The sequence below is a fragment of the Neurospora crassa genome, linkage group VI (genome assembly GCF_000182925.2).
Source record: "Neurospora crassa OR74A linkage group VI, whole genome shotgun sequence".
In the NCBI taxonomy this organism is placed as follows: Eukaryota; Fungi; Ascomycota; class Sordariomycetes; order Sordariales; family Sordariaceae; genus Neurospora; species Neurospora crassa.
Genome location: NC_026506.1, coordinates 955,296 through 969,226, shown reverse-complemented (window position 1 = coordinate 969,226; position 13,931 = coordinate 955,296). Strand labels below are relative to the sequence as shown.

Here is a 13,931-nt window from a genome sequence, read left to right as displayed (position 1 = left end):
GTACACGAGGCAAGGATACCTCTACGTGAACGAAGTGAGGACTGCACTACAATGAGTTGGAGAGGCCGTTTAGGTATACCTGCCGACTTGTAGGAAGGTCGCGCTGTCCCGTTGCACATAACCTTTGGTCTACCCATCTTCATTCATTTGGACAGAGGGTGGCTGGGCGAGTGCTCAATGGTGTAAAGATGGACCAGAACCCGGAAGTGACCAGAGAGTGAGCTATAAGCATCAAGAACTAAGAGCCTGATGGAGGTCATGCAGATGAGCTACCACGTAGAGAACTGTGAAACACTCATCTGGAAGTGAGGTATGTACCACCAGGCTGATCATGGTGTTGTCAGGATATTGTAGGTGCAAATATCAACGACCTGTCCCAAGATATGGCAGGCTATAGTTGTGGCATGGGGTTTTGTTGAGCAGATAACATGATTGGAACTTCATCGGCTTATAGTCTACTTGTCAGAAACTCATCAGCATGACTTGATCGAAGATCTGAGAAGCCACCCTCTAGGTCTACTCAGGGCTGTCACAACCCATCAGTTGCTCTGCCCGCTGGTCTACATCGGATGGAACGAACAGTGCTCCTCACATGAGATGATAGTCTAGATAAGATGAAACGACCGAGGAGCAGACGGTACTTTGGCATGTGCCATCTCAGTACATCAGATTTTACGAGACATCCAATGGAAGTTTCGCTTGGTCACTGTGGTTCTTTCGAGTTATCAGAAGGGAGGAGTATATAATGGGTATCATGATCTAGACTATATAAAGAAAACGAACTACTGAACAACGTTGCTATAATGAAGCAATGAAGCGACAAAGACAATAAGACATGAACCAGTCAATATAGATATCCAACTCCGCCATCTACCTACATAGGGACTGCGAACAAAGAGCTTAACCACAGCCAGACAAATTTCTATTCATCCTTTGGAGACATCAACACGCACTCGTCGTAGATAATCATCCAAACCGACTACTGTTTACCTCTTATGTTCCTATTGATACCCTGCCTGGCCTTTCCCTCTCAACTAGTACCTACTCCCCTTTGATTATTTTTCTTCGTTTCCCTTCGGTTTACTTTGCTTCTTTTCATTGTTTTGCATCTTCTACTTCCTTCTGGTTCATGCACCCTTTTAGGTAGCTATATACATACCTCAAACACCTAATAAGTTTGTAGTAAATGACTTGTGACTTCCACTTCACACAAACACTGGATGGAAGTCTCCAACAATCCCCCTAGTCCTCTTCTACGTTTTTTTTTTTTTTTTTTTTTTTTTTTCACTCCACATATAACCCAAGTTTCTAGGCATATATGTCTCATCTAATTAGCACTCTATGACGCTGATAGCTGAGCAAAGGGTGTGATGGGAATTGAGATAGACACATAATTTGAATTTGAATTGAATAATCCCAATTCAGGAACGAGTCGGTCACTTGTTTCAGCCTTAAGCCCTCGAAGCCTTCCTTCAGCCGCAGCGTTGTGGTTCGGGTTGTACGTCCGTACGTACGTCGTGGAGAACGGTTACAGACAGACAGACAGACAAACAGAAAGGTCCATCCGAGAAAAAGCCCAAGTGAATGTTTGCTCGAGAGAAAAGAAAAGAAGGTGACAAGCCGGGACAGAAAGTTGAGCCACATCAGATGATGTCAGGAGATGAAGTGACCGCCCCAAGCAAACAGATCATATTTAGATAAGAAAACTGAAGAGAGGAGAAGAATAAGATATAAAGGTGTAATAACACAGGTGGTAGTGAAACAACATACAGAACCAAACATTCACTCACACTACGGAGGGTGTCACTCACTCGAACCGGGGAAAAAAAAAGAAAAAAAAAAGAAAAAAAAAAGAAAGAAAAAAAAAGAAAAAAAAAAGAGTTCGACTCCCGCATCGCTATTAACCTTTGGCCATCTCCGTGAAAAATCTTGGTCTCGATTCGATGTCGTTCTTCTTTCCAGGTCTTTACTCTTGAGACTTTAAGTAATTGACTTTGTTTTACACCCTCACCACCACTGTCACTGTAACTAAGGTACTAAATGTCAAACCATCTCTTCCACCGGGTTCTTCCCCCTTTATGCGCGGTCAAGATTTCCTCTCCCATTCACTAAGTTCGTGATCCCTTCTTATACCTACCATGCAAGTCCCTCCTGGCAATACGTATCACCACTGATCGGCTTTAGTACGGTATAACAGTGTAGTATCAGGTAAGGTCCTCGTGGCCGCTCAAGGCAAACAAATGATCAATGATTAATGGTATTCAGATCAGGCAGACGCCTCGTTAATGTCTAAACGGACGCTCAGGCTCAGGATTTTGTTCGTACTCAAGCAACCGACACCAGTCCGACCACAAGCCATTCGCACCACCACCACCGTCGGCCCTAGTCCCTTGATAATGATGACACCCAGGAGGGACCAGTACCATACTCAGAACCTGCAGCTGCAATGTCCTGACCTTCGTGATTCATAGGCACGAAGCTTAGATCGTGCGCCATTTCCACATCCACATCCACATCCACAACTTCCGTCGTCAAATCCGTTGTCGGACTTTCAAAATACTACTTCGAAGTCCCATTTCCATTCCCCGTCACATTCCCATTCCCGCTCGTAGCCCCCGATCCATTCCCATTCCCACTCCCACTCCCACTGCCAGACCCGTTTCCATTGCTGGTACCGTCTGACCCCACAGGGTCATCCCCAAAACAAGTTAGATACCCAGCCTTCAAGAACACCTCCGGCTCGTACGGCCTGCTAAACAGTTTTTGTTGTTGTTGCTGCTGCTGCGACTGCTGTTGGTGCTGCTGAAGGGTTTGGAGGACCAATTGCTGCTGCTTCGCCACCACCTGTTGCAGCTGAGCTTGAGCTTGGGCTTGCGATAGGGGCAAAGAAGAGGAGGGCGGTTGCGCTGGTTGAGGTTGGGGCTGGGGTTGAAGCTGGGCTTGGATTTGCTGTACCTGTTGTTGAGGCTGCTGAGGGTGATGTTGAGAAGTGGCCTCTTTTGGTTCAAACCGCTGATGGTATGGGTGTTGTTGCTGCTGCTGCTGCTGTTGCTGTTCCTGTGATGGGTTCTGCTGGGCGGCTTGGGGTTGTACCTGGGATTGAGATCCTGATTGTTGGGTCGCTTGTTGAACAGCTTGTTGGGCTTGCTTTTGTAATTGCAATTCTTGCTGCTGGCGCTGGTAGTGCTCGTAGATCTCGGCGGTGTTGAGGCCTAGGGACCCGAAGCCGGAACCGAGGGAGAGAGCGAGGGATGCGGTGAGGCTGGCTTGGCTGGCGGAGGTACCGTTGGGTGTGATGTCGTCTTTGTTGGCGTTTTGAGAGTCAGTAGTGCCTGAAGAGAGTACTTCCCGAGCAGGTACTTCCGGTGCTGCTTCCTGGGTGGATGCAGTGTCCGTCTGCCCCGGACCAGTAATGCTGTTTTCATCAACTGGGCTTGCTGACAACACATTCTGTGGCTCTTGCTCAGCTTGCTGCTGTGGTTGCCTGGACTGGTGATGGTCATCTGGTCGGGTCTCAGGCTGAGGTTCAGTCTTGAACTCGTGCTCCTCATCCGACCTGTACTCCGTCTTGAAGTGTTGCTGCTGCTCAGGCTCAGTGTGCTCTGCGCCATTAGTATGGCGTTCCTCGTTGCTATCAGTAGCAGCTCCCTCCATATCCATGTCAACGTCTTGATCCGCACTGGCTTCTCCGCGGGCCTGGCCAGCATTCCCTTCCGGATCAAGAGAAGTAGGAATAACCTGTGGAGCAGGATTAGTAACAGAAGACAGCGCCACGTTCTGTTGCTGATGATGCGCCGCAGCAGCCGCAGCAACCGCCGCAGCTGCAGCAGCCACAGCAGCAGCCGAAGAAACCATGTTTTCCGTATTCGCGTCATTCACGCTCTGTTCCACCCCAGCGGCCACGGTAGCCAAGTCCGCCAGCTGCTGTAGTGGCTGGCTTAGACTTTGGCTTTGGAGAACGGCCTGAAGATGACTCTGGACTTGCGACTGATTCGAAGTACCAGTATTGTTGTGGTTGCCGTTGACGACGGCTGTTGAGCTCCGTTCCTTGTTTATCAAGCTGACGCTCATGATCTTGTCCCGCACCACGCTGGTCCACGGACTGGCTGCTACTCTAAAATCTAATAGGTCTTTCAGCAAGCGGCCCGCATCGTCTTTGGTCCTCTCCAGCTTTTCGAGTTCTAGTAGCGCTAGGGATACCAAACTGACGAAGTGGTGATTGAGCGGGGTCAACAGCTCTGTGTTACCGGTAAGGATGCCGACGATGTTGGCGCAGTCTTGGAGGGCAAAGTCTGCCTTGGCTCCTCCTGAGCACAGGTCCGCTAGCAGACGTATGTGCCAGTAGGCCAGTAGTAAGGTTGGGTCAGAAGACGGGGAGGTGATGAGATCAGCGGGAAACTGCCAGCGGAAGCTTTCCATCAGCGCATTCAGGAGGGATGCAACCAATGGCTTCTTGGTCGTCAACGCTGCAAAGTCCGAGGGCATTGGCGCGGACAGGGTAAGGAACAAGGGGATGAACTGTGTCAACAAGAACGATATTTCTGCGACCACTGTCAGCGATCAAAGTTTTACCATATTAACCGGCCAAACTTACTGGTGTAGTTGTAAACCACATCACCCATAATGTTCCTTAGTCCCGGCGTAACCACAACATCCGAGCTGATCATGCTCGGCGCCGCCGTACCCACCGCATTCCAGCGGTCCAAGGCAACCAGCGTCCACCACGCTCTCAGCGCGATATTCTTCTCCGAATCAAGATCTAGGTCCATGTTCGGATTGACGTCGGGAGGAGGCGCAAGGTGCAACTTCATTATGTAACCCAAGCCAACCGCCTCGCCCAGCAGGGAAAGCTTCTTGGGACCACCCCGCTGGCCTTTAACAGCGCTGATGCCGCCATAGTCCGCTTCGATGATGAGCATGATGAGCGTCTGTAGGCACACAAGGTCGGCAACTGGTGACGAAACTGTGCGAGGCTGGGAATCCCACTCGTTAAGAAGGCCATGAGAGGTCAAGGAGTTGCAGTTCTCGCGGGCGGCTGACTCGGGGAGCATGGGGTTGAGCATGGCGAAGAGAGCGTGATAAAAGGCCTCTTGGAGGACTGGAGGGCATTGTGAGAGCATGGAATGGACGCGGTCTTTCCTGCTGGCTAGGATTGGGAAAATCCGGTGTACGGAGTTTAGGTAGCTGGGACACAGTTAGCGGTCTCTCATTCCCATTTGCCCAATTATTACTCACCACTCAAAAGCAACATCAGAGATCTCCCTCGCCTGTTCCAGCGGCTCTTGAGACAAGCCATTGCTAGCCAACCCATCCTGCGACGCCACATCAGCGGCAGCCTCAGAGACCTGCACTTGCCCTCCATTCACATCGGGACTCTGCGACATGGCCGGCGGCTTCGGCACAAGATCATTTACCGAATGGATCTGGGGATAAGTCGGATGATAGGGACGAATCGGCCGATGCTCTGGCGCCCGATTAGCCTCCGAGCCCCAGCCCGCCAGCCGCTCGTGAGCTGCTGGGGGAGTAAAGGTCTCGCTCGAGATGCTCGAGTACGGCCTCTTCCTGCCGTCATCACCAGGGATAGGGGACCCAAATGCCTCGGCAGGCGTCGTCCTCCTTCTTTCCAGTGGATCAGGCACGGCAGCACCGGTCAGTTTACCCTCGATCGTGTTGATGCGGTCGGCCAGTTCCTTGATGTATCCCTTACTGGGACCACGCTTCTGGGGAACGCGGCTGAAGAGACATGGGGCAGATGACCGGCGACAATTTGAGCAGGGCTGATCGGACACTTCGGATTGGGCGTCGCATTTGATCTTCTTGCGACGACACTCATCGCAAGCCCTGGACACCTTGCTACGCTTCCGGGGAGGAGTGCTATCCTGAACAGCAGCGCCATACTGAGGGTGAGTGCCTGCGAGATGGTCAATGGGTATGTGAGTAGACAGATGGGCCGTCGTAGGTCCAGGTGTCTGCTGCATCTGTGATAGCTGCTGGACATAGTGAGGATGAGGCTGTACTGGGACCTGGGGTTGCTGTTGCTGTTGCTGAGGCTGCTGTTGTGACGATTGAGATGCCTGCTGCTGTTGAGGTGATTGTTGCTGCTGCTGCTGCTCTTGCTGCTCCTGCTGTTGACTATTTTGGTCCTGCTGCTGTTGTTCCTGTTGCTGTTGTTGCTGCTGCTGCTGCTGCTGTTCGGCATGGGACTGCATCACGCTCTGAAGCTCATGATTGTGGTTCTGCAACTGGACCTGGAGTTGTTCCTGGAGGTCTGGGTCACCGGCGTCATTCTGCATGTCCACATCCTCGGTCTGGACAGGCACACCAACCTGAACCGGGACCTGTAACTGCTCTTCCTGGGCCTGGCTATGGGAAGCAGCGGCGGCAGCTATGACAGGGGCAAGATCTTGGGTCAACTGGGCAGCAAGCTGCAAATCTTCGTTACTTAGCGAAGGTGCCGGTCGCGAGTGCTGATTTGGCGAGACAGGGTCTTGTAGCTCTTGGAGTTCATGAAGGTTGTGGTTTTCGTGATGGTCGGTGACAGTGGGAAGGCCGTCTGGTTGATCTGCTCCGTCAGATTGGACGGCCTGGTGCTCCAACTCGCCGTCCCTCTGGGCCGAGATGTGGTAGAACTGAGCATCGGTGGTCTCGACGGTGGGGGAAGGGTAGGGGTGGGAGATGCCGGTCATGACCTCGTCGGCTCCTGGGGCAGGCTTCTTTTCATCCATGGCGACTCCGTCGTGTCTATCATGTATGGTCTTGTAGACCTATGCTGTATCTGAAGTGATGAGGTTGCCGCTGGTCGCAATGAAGGACAACAGCAATGACACAGCTTGACTGTGGCTAATAGTCACTTTGGTTTACCATCAGTATCAGCATTGGAACGGGAACCATGTATGATTGCAAGAGGAATGAAATGGTAGTGCGCAAGTCCACAACGAGTGAATGGAAAGATCAATTGAGGGTTTTCTATCGACATGGACATGGGCAAATCGAGGTGGTGGTGGCCGGCAGTGGCATGAAATTGCAGTGGTACAGTAGTTGACATCCATCTAGGGCAACCACCGAGCACCGGCAGCAATTGTGCAATGAAAATGAAATCGCAACAGAATGGAAGAGTGAATAGTCAACAAACAAATTGCAATGACATCAGATGACGATGTTGCAGTCTTTGAATGTTTTGGTACAAGAAACGATTGAAAGATTGACGCGGTATTTCGGAAAAAATGCAAATTTCAAAATGTGAAGCGATCCAAGTGCAAAGCAAGGAAGCGCAGCCAATGCCATGATGACCCAAGGTGAGGTGTGTGTGAAGGAGTGAGTAAAGTGGAGGGAGGGAAGCATCGATTGAATGTATAAAAGATAAGATGGATGGAGTGAGTGGCAAGGGAATTGGGAGATGGAAAATGAAGGCATATGTGTCTCGTCTCGTGGACGTACCTGGAGGATGTTTCCTCAATTGAAACTATCCCAAGTCTCGGATGGGAATAACTTGTTCTCGCAGCGGAAGAACTGACTGCTCCGAAGGAGGGAACAACGGGCTGCGGCTGGAGTTTTGACCGTTGGCCGTGAGGAGAGAGGCACTTGGCTCGCCTACTCCTGCCACCAAATCCCATTGGCCGAGACAAGCACAACATGGAGAAAAATTTTGAAACTTTTTTTTTTCCTTATCAGCTTATCAGACGCTCCATTGTGGTTTCACTGCGTCTGTCTTCAGCCCGGTTACAAGCACGCCCTCTACACCTACCATACCTGGTAATGCACCCCTCCCCGCCCGCCGCCTCTTTCGTGCCTCCTCGGTGAAGGGACGGGAACGAACGGTGACACGGTGAGACAGAAGCACTTCCCCATCAATCACATCACGTCACGTCCCTCGGTACAACATCTTCCTCCAGTCAGTCACCAATTGCCCATACATATAATCATTGCTATGTAGTATACACATCCGCAGAAAAATAGAGAACTCAGACCCAAGCTCGCTTGATTAAAAAGCCAATGCCATGACACGGTGCCCCTCGAAACACCCCTTCCGACATATGGCTCTGCAATAAACAGAATTAGGAGTCATTGATAAATGAACCAGATAATAAAGAGCCCATAAGTGTCGGCCAGCCTCCTTCTTACCAAAACGAAGAAGAAAAAAAAAAGGAGAAAACCCCGGAGGCGGCCCCGACCTTTTTTTTTCTTTCCATATTCCATCAGCATGAAATGATCATCAAACACATTACATGCCGTCGCGATATCGTTGTGTGTGTATATAACCCAACCCATATGTTTTTGTTTTCCCGATCCCACTCACACGCCTCAACAAAAGCACTCAAGGAGCGTCTACAATCAAGACGCGAAGCGGATCATGGATAGTCAAGCCTTGATATCCGTAATCGACTGGAGCATCTGCGAGTTCTGGTTGCCCAGGTCCTCCGTGAACTCCGCCAGCTGGCTGACCATCTTCTGGGCCTTATTGATCTGTGTCCATCGCCAATCATGTTAGAACATGTTTCGAAAGTGTTCTAGAAAGATGAATTTCTGGCTGCTCTGGGTCTGGGGTAAGGGTATTAGGTTGTTAGAAGGAAGGGCAAAAGGGCAACAACAAAAGGAGTCAAAGCAAAAAAAAAAGAAAGAAAAATCAAACAGGGGCTTGTCGCACCGAAGCTAATGCTGAGGATGAGTTGTCAGGCTCAAGCTCACCTTCCGCCGCGGCCATGTGGCCATTGAGTCCGTAGTTGTCCGATCCGTTGGAAAAGTGGCTCTGCAGCAACATGGTTAGATTCTGCCTCCCTATCCGTAACATGCCTGAATCCGAGAGGAACTTACCTTGGCCTCTGCGAGCTCAGCCTCCTTCACCTTGAGCTGCGCCTTGAGCTCGACAATCATCTTGTCCTCCTCGGCTAGCTTGCGGGCGTAAGCCGCCTTCTGGTTCTGCTCCTCCTCCACCAGCTGCGTCAGGCTGTCATGCATGTCCTTGTAGTCAGCCTCGAAAGTCTTCTGCTTAGCCTCAGCCTCGAGCTTGAAGGCCTGGAACTCCTTGTGAAGAATGGCGACCTCCTCCTTGGCACTGGCCAGCTCAGCAGCGTGCTTCTTCGCCGTTTCACTGGTAATGGTGAGCTCGCTCTCAAAGGACGTCCGCTGGGCAGCGAGATCTTGCTCGAAGGCCGCCTTGAGGGCATGCTTCTGCTCCTGGAGTTCCTGCTCATGGGCAGCCTTGATCGCCGCAAGCTCGTGCCTGAGGTGGTCGAGCTCCCTGGTATCTGGCCTGGCGTTCTTGACGGCATCCAACTCCGCCTGAGCAGTGAACTTGTCCATCTTCTCCATCGCCAACTGCTGGCTGACATTGTCCAACTCCTCTTGGGCCTTGTCGTGCTCAATCTTGAGAGAGGCCAGAGCCATCTCAAGGTCATGCTTGGCGGCTTCGAGCTTGGCCAAACCCTCAGTCTGCTCCCTCAGAGCAGCCTCATGGCTGGCCTTGAGGCTCTCGATGGCCTTCTCGTGTTCTGCGTTGAGGGCCTCAAGTTGAGCCTTGACGTTCGCCGCATTCTCCTTCCTCAAAGCCTCCTGGGCTTCTTGGTGTGTCGAAATCATCTTCTCGAACTCGGCGGCGTTGCTGTCCTCCAACTCCCTTCTCGCCTGTTCAGCCGTCTGGTGAGCAGCGGCAAGCTTGGCCTCGGCCTCAGCAAGCTTCGCTTGGACAGCCTCGAGGTCGCTCTTGAGGCTAGCAGAGCCCTCGACTTCGCTCGTCAGCCTCTGCAACTCCTCTGCATGTCTGGCCTTGACATCCTCAAGATCCTGCTTGAGGCTGTGTGCGTTTTCGAGCTCCGTCATCAGCTTCTGCACCTCTTGGGCGTGAATGGCCTTCAGCTCCTCGAGGTCCTCCTTGAGATGGCTACCGTTCTCAAGTTCCGCCGTGAGCTTCTGAACCTCCTCGACATGCTTAGCCTCGAGCTCCTCAAGCTGCTTCTTGAGATCACCGCCACTCTCAAGTTCAGCCTTGAGCTGCTCAAGCTCTTCGGAATGCTTCTTCTTCAACTCGTCGAGCTCGAGCTTGATCTTGTTGGCATCCTCAAGATCAGCCATTAACTTCTGGATTTCCTCGGAGTGCTTGGCCTCGAGCTCCTTCTTGATCTCTTCCAGCTGGGAAGCATTGCTGCCATCGACGGACTGTTGAGCAGCGGCAAGCTCTTCGGCATGGCTGGCCTGCAGTGCCTCGAGTTCCTTGGCCAGAGCAGCCGCGCTCTCACCCTTGAGGATATCGATCTGGCTAGCATGGCTGACCTTGAGGGCCTCAAGCTGCTCGAGGCTGGCTTCTTCAGCTTGCTGTCTGGCGGCGGCCTTGGCACTCTCGAGCTCCTCGGCAAGGCTAGCCCTCAGGGCGTCCAAGGCTTGTTGATGCTCGGCCTCCTTGGTCTCCAAGGCCTTGACAGCAGCTTCGTACTCAGCCTTGGCGGACTCAAGAGCCTTGGCGTGCTCCTCAGTAGCGTCCTCGTGAGACTTGGTGAGCTCGGCATACTTGACTTCGAGCTCCTGGAACTTGCGCTTGAAGAAAGCATCACCCTTGAGGCTTTCGATTTCGTCCTCGTAATCCTTGCTGACCTGCTGCAGCTGCTGCTGGTGGTGGTCATCGGCGGCCTTGTGTTCCTCCTGCAGCTTGGCAATGGTGGCTTCCTTGGTCTTGGCTTCCTCGGTGAGCTCTTCGATACGCTTCTGGAGCTCCTCGGCAGCGGCGAGCTCTTCCTTGAGCTGGGCGATGGTAGCCTCTTTGTCCTTGAGGTCGTTACCAAGCTCATCGATGCGCTTCTGGAGCTCGTCTGAACCGGTGGTGTTGTCCTTCAACTGGGCAATGGTGGCCTCCTTGTCCTTGGCCTCAGCCTCGAGTTCCTGAATGCGCTTCTGAAGGTCCTCGGCAGCCGAAGACTCCTCCTTCAGCTTGGAAAGGGTGGCCTCGTATGTGGTGTTCTCTTCGGTAAGCTGCTCAATGCGCTTCTGGAGTTCCTCGGCAGAAGCAGTCTCCTCCTTGAGCTTGGCAATAATGGCCTCTTGAGACTTGGTCTCCTCGGTAAGCTCGTCGATACGCTTCTGGAGCTCGGCGTGAGTGGCAGCAGCCTTGGTTGCTTCCTCCTTGGCAGCCGACAGTTCAGCCTCCATGTCAGCGACCTTGGCCTCCAGAGAAGCAAAGGAAGCCAGCTTGGATTCGAGTTCGGCCTTGGCGGACTCGGCGTTCTGCTCGGCAGCCTCGAGTTTAGCCTTGAGCTCAGAAATCTGGGACTCCAAGGCATCAAGCTTGGTGGCGTCGGCATCATTGGCAGCCTGCGCGGAGGACAAGTCGTCAATCTTCTTCTGAAGCTCAGCAATGGTGCCCTCATGGCTAGCCTTGAGTTCCTGGATGGCCTTCTCGTGGGCCTCGGCCGCTCCAGCATCACCGTCCTGTTGCTGCTCAGCAAACTTGGTCTTGAGCTCGATCAAGGCTTGCTCATGCTGCTCAGTAAGAGTGGCCTTGAGGGCCTCAATCTCAGCACTGTGCTCCTCCTTGGCCTTGCCAAGATTGGCCTCGGCTTCGGCCAGCTTGGCCTGGTATTCAGCTTCCAAAGTTGCCAAGGACTCCTTCAGGTTGGTGACTTCCGAATCCGCAACATCCTTGGATCCCGCAGCGTCCGAAAGCTGGCTCTTATGAGCGACAAGCTCAGTCTCAGCAGAGGAAAGCTTCTCCTGCAACTCGGCAATCTGCTTGTTGAGGGTCTCAATCTCGGCAGTATGCTCGGCCTTCAAGTCGGTGAGGGCATCGATATGCTCTTGGCTAGAGCCGTCCTGAGCGGCCTCTTGTTGATCGGGATTGGCGGTGGAGTCGGCGGCCTTTGTGCTGAGCTCTTCAATCTTCTCCTGGGATGAGGTGATCTGAGACTTGAGCTCTGCGATTTCGGCCTCGCTAGCTTCCAGCTTGCTCTTGAGCGCCTCGATCTCCTTGGCCGATTCGGCGGCAGCAGCGGCAGCACCGGCGCTCGAAGCCAACGAAGGGCGGGAAGTGTGTCTCGCAGTTGTCGGCGTGGGACCGGTCGAGCTAGCTAGAGAAAGACGCTTTCTTGCGGCATCGGAGGTTGGTGTCGTAACTGATGCGCGGGAAGCGCTGCGAGCGGCGCTGGCAGCAGAGCTGGTGGTGGTTGGTGTCCTAGATACACCAGTGGTGCTTGTCCTGGGGGACACGGTGCTGCTGGAGGCTGGCTTGCGAGCAGCGGCGGTGGTGCTCGAGGTGGTGCTGGAGACTCTGGCGGATGGCTTAGTAGGCGAAGCACCAGTGCTACTGGGCACAGCCGATGTACGACGGGAAGCGGTCGTGGACTTGCTGTCAATCTCGGAAGAGGATGGTCGGGTGCGGTGAGAAGCCGTCGTGGTGGAGGCAGCGGTCGTGGGGCGCTTGGGAGCGCTAGAGATGCTGGCCGGACGAGTGGTCTTGCTGGTCGCGGTACCAGTGGTGGTGCTGGTGCGAGTGGCAGAAGAGGCGGTGGGCTTCGTGGCAGTGGAGGTAGTACCAGTTGCTGAGCGACGGGCGGTCGCTGTTGTGCCTGTTGTGCCTGTTGTGCCTGTCGTGGTACGCTTCGCAGCCGTGGTAGGGGACTTGGGGCTTGCGGTCTTGGGGGATGCTGCCGTCGGCTTCGCGCCCGCATCGGCCTCGGCCTCGGCATCGGCATCGGCATCGGCATTGGCATTGGCATCCTCATCCGCATCCGCATCCGCATCCGCGGTGCCGTTGGTAGATGGCTCCTCGCCCGGCGTCGGTGACGGCGCACTCACTGGCTGCTCGGCCTCCAACTGGGCGGGCTCTGACTGAGTGGGAGTGGGAGCATCGACCTGCTCAGCCACCTCAATGGTGTTGTCGGCTTCCGACATATTGGGCGAACTGTTGATGGGAGGAGTCGGGTGTAAGTCGAGTGCGTAAGATCAACGGGATACCCTGACGTGCTGTGTGGTGTTCCAACAGGTCAGTAACTTGTTGCTGTCCAACATGAGGTTTATGACAGTCCCGCAGTGTTTATTTAAGCACACGGGAGCTCTTTGCGGTCAACAAGCTCAAGCGCCGCCCCTCTTTCCGGCAAGTACACGACTACAACCGGTGAAACAAGTCCCAACTTCACGGACGCGGGGGGCGAAAGCGCAAAGCCAATGCCAGAAAGCTTCTGGCAGCTGGCAGCAGAAACATGGTTAGAGGCGCTTACCTTTTTTTTTTGTCTGTTCTTCTCGTCCTCCTTGGAATTCAAAGACGGGATGATGACCTCGCTTTGACCGACTCGAGGGGGAACCAGAAGAAATCGGATGGAAGGGTCCTGAAGCTACAGCCCAGGGGAAGAAATAATTACAAGAAGAAGTACAAAGGGGGGAAAAGAAGGAAAACCTTTGCTTCTCGAAGGAATTGAGGTTGTGTCTAGTTGTTTACAAGAACAAGAGGAAAGAAAGGGGCTGGAAAACCGAAAGGGGACAAAAAGTCGGGAAGCAATGCGTGATAGACCAGCGAATTGGGGGATCTGGAGCTCCCCTGCTGGGGGACCGGACCCTCATTGGGGGGGGGGGGGGGGTTCGACGCGCTATGGCCCAAGTTGGCAAAGCGCGGGCCGTGGTGGATGATTCGGGAGAAGCAGGACACCTCTTCTTTGGGCAGGGGAACCCCATCGTCTTCAGTGTCTCACATTAAAAAGACAAGTTTCAACTGTTTTCCTTGGACATGTTCACTTGACACTCATGATCCATCTTCACATCCTTCCATGACTCCAGTCTCAATCTTCATGCAGTCAGTCAGTCGCCTTGTGCACCACACCGCATGAACACCCTCTCTGCCGGCATGATTGTACACTATGGTACTGGCTACAACGGCCAATGCACCATCCAGGGCATCGTATCACGGCCACCATCACCGCCTTGCATTAAATCGCTCTCGACCTCCCAATCGGCTC

The 13,931-nt window shown here is 53.3% G+C and overlaps 2 protein-coding genes across 2 annotated transcripts; both read right to left on the bottom strand.

Moving 5' to 3' along the window:
* Positions 1 to 1,997: 1,997 nt before the first annotated feature.
* Positions 1,998 to 7,493, bottom strand: NCU04827 (hypothetical protein). Its single transcript, XM_955293.3, has 3 exons — positions 5,236 to 7,493; positions 4,595 to 5,184; positions 1,998 to 4,541 (listed from the first exon to the last, which is right to left on the bottom strand). The coding sequence occupies exons 1-3, from the start codon at positions 6,723 to 6,725 to the stop codon at positions 2,560 to 2,562; spliced, it is 4,062 nt and encodes a 1,353-aa protein (XP_960386.3). The 5' UTR covers positions 6,726 to 7,493; the 3' UTR covers positions 1,998 to 2,559.
* Positions 7,494 to 7,886: 393 nt separating this feature from the next.
* On the bottom strand, positions 7,887 to 13,483 carry NCU04826 (hypothetical protein). The gene is made up of 4 exons (XM_955292.2): positions 13,200 to 13,483; positions 8,812 to 12,945; positions 8,645 to 8,746; positions 7,887 to 8,463 (listed from the first exon to the last, which is right to left on the bottom strand). The coding sequence occupies exons 2-4, from the start codon at positions 12,871 to 12,873 to the stop codon at positions 8,359 to 8,361; spliced, it is 4,269 nt and encodes a 1,422-aa protein (XP_960385.1). The 5' UTR covers positions 12,874 to 12,945; positions 13,200 to 13,483; the 3' UTR covers positions 7,887 to 8,358.
* Positions 13,484 to 13,931: the final 448 nt, after the last annotated feature.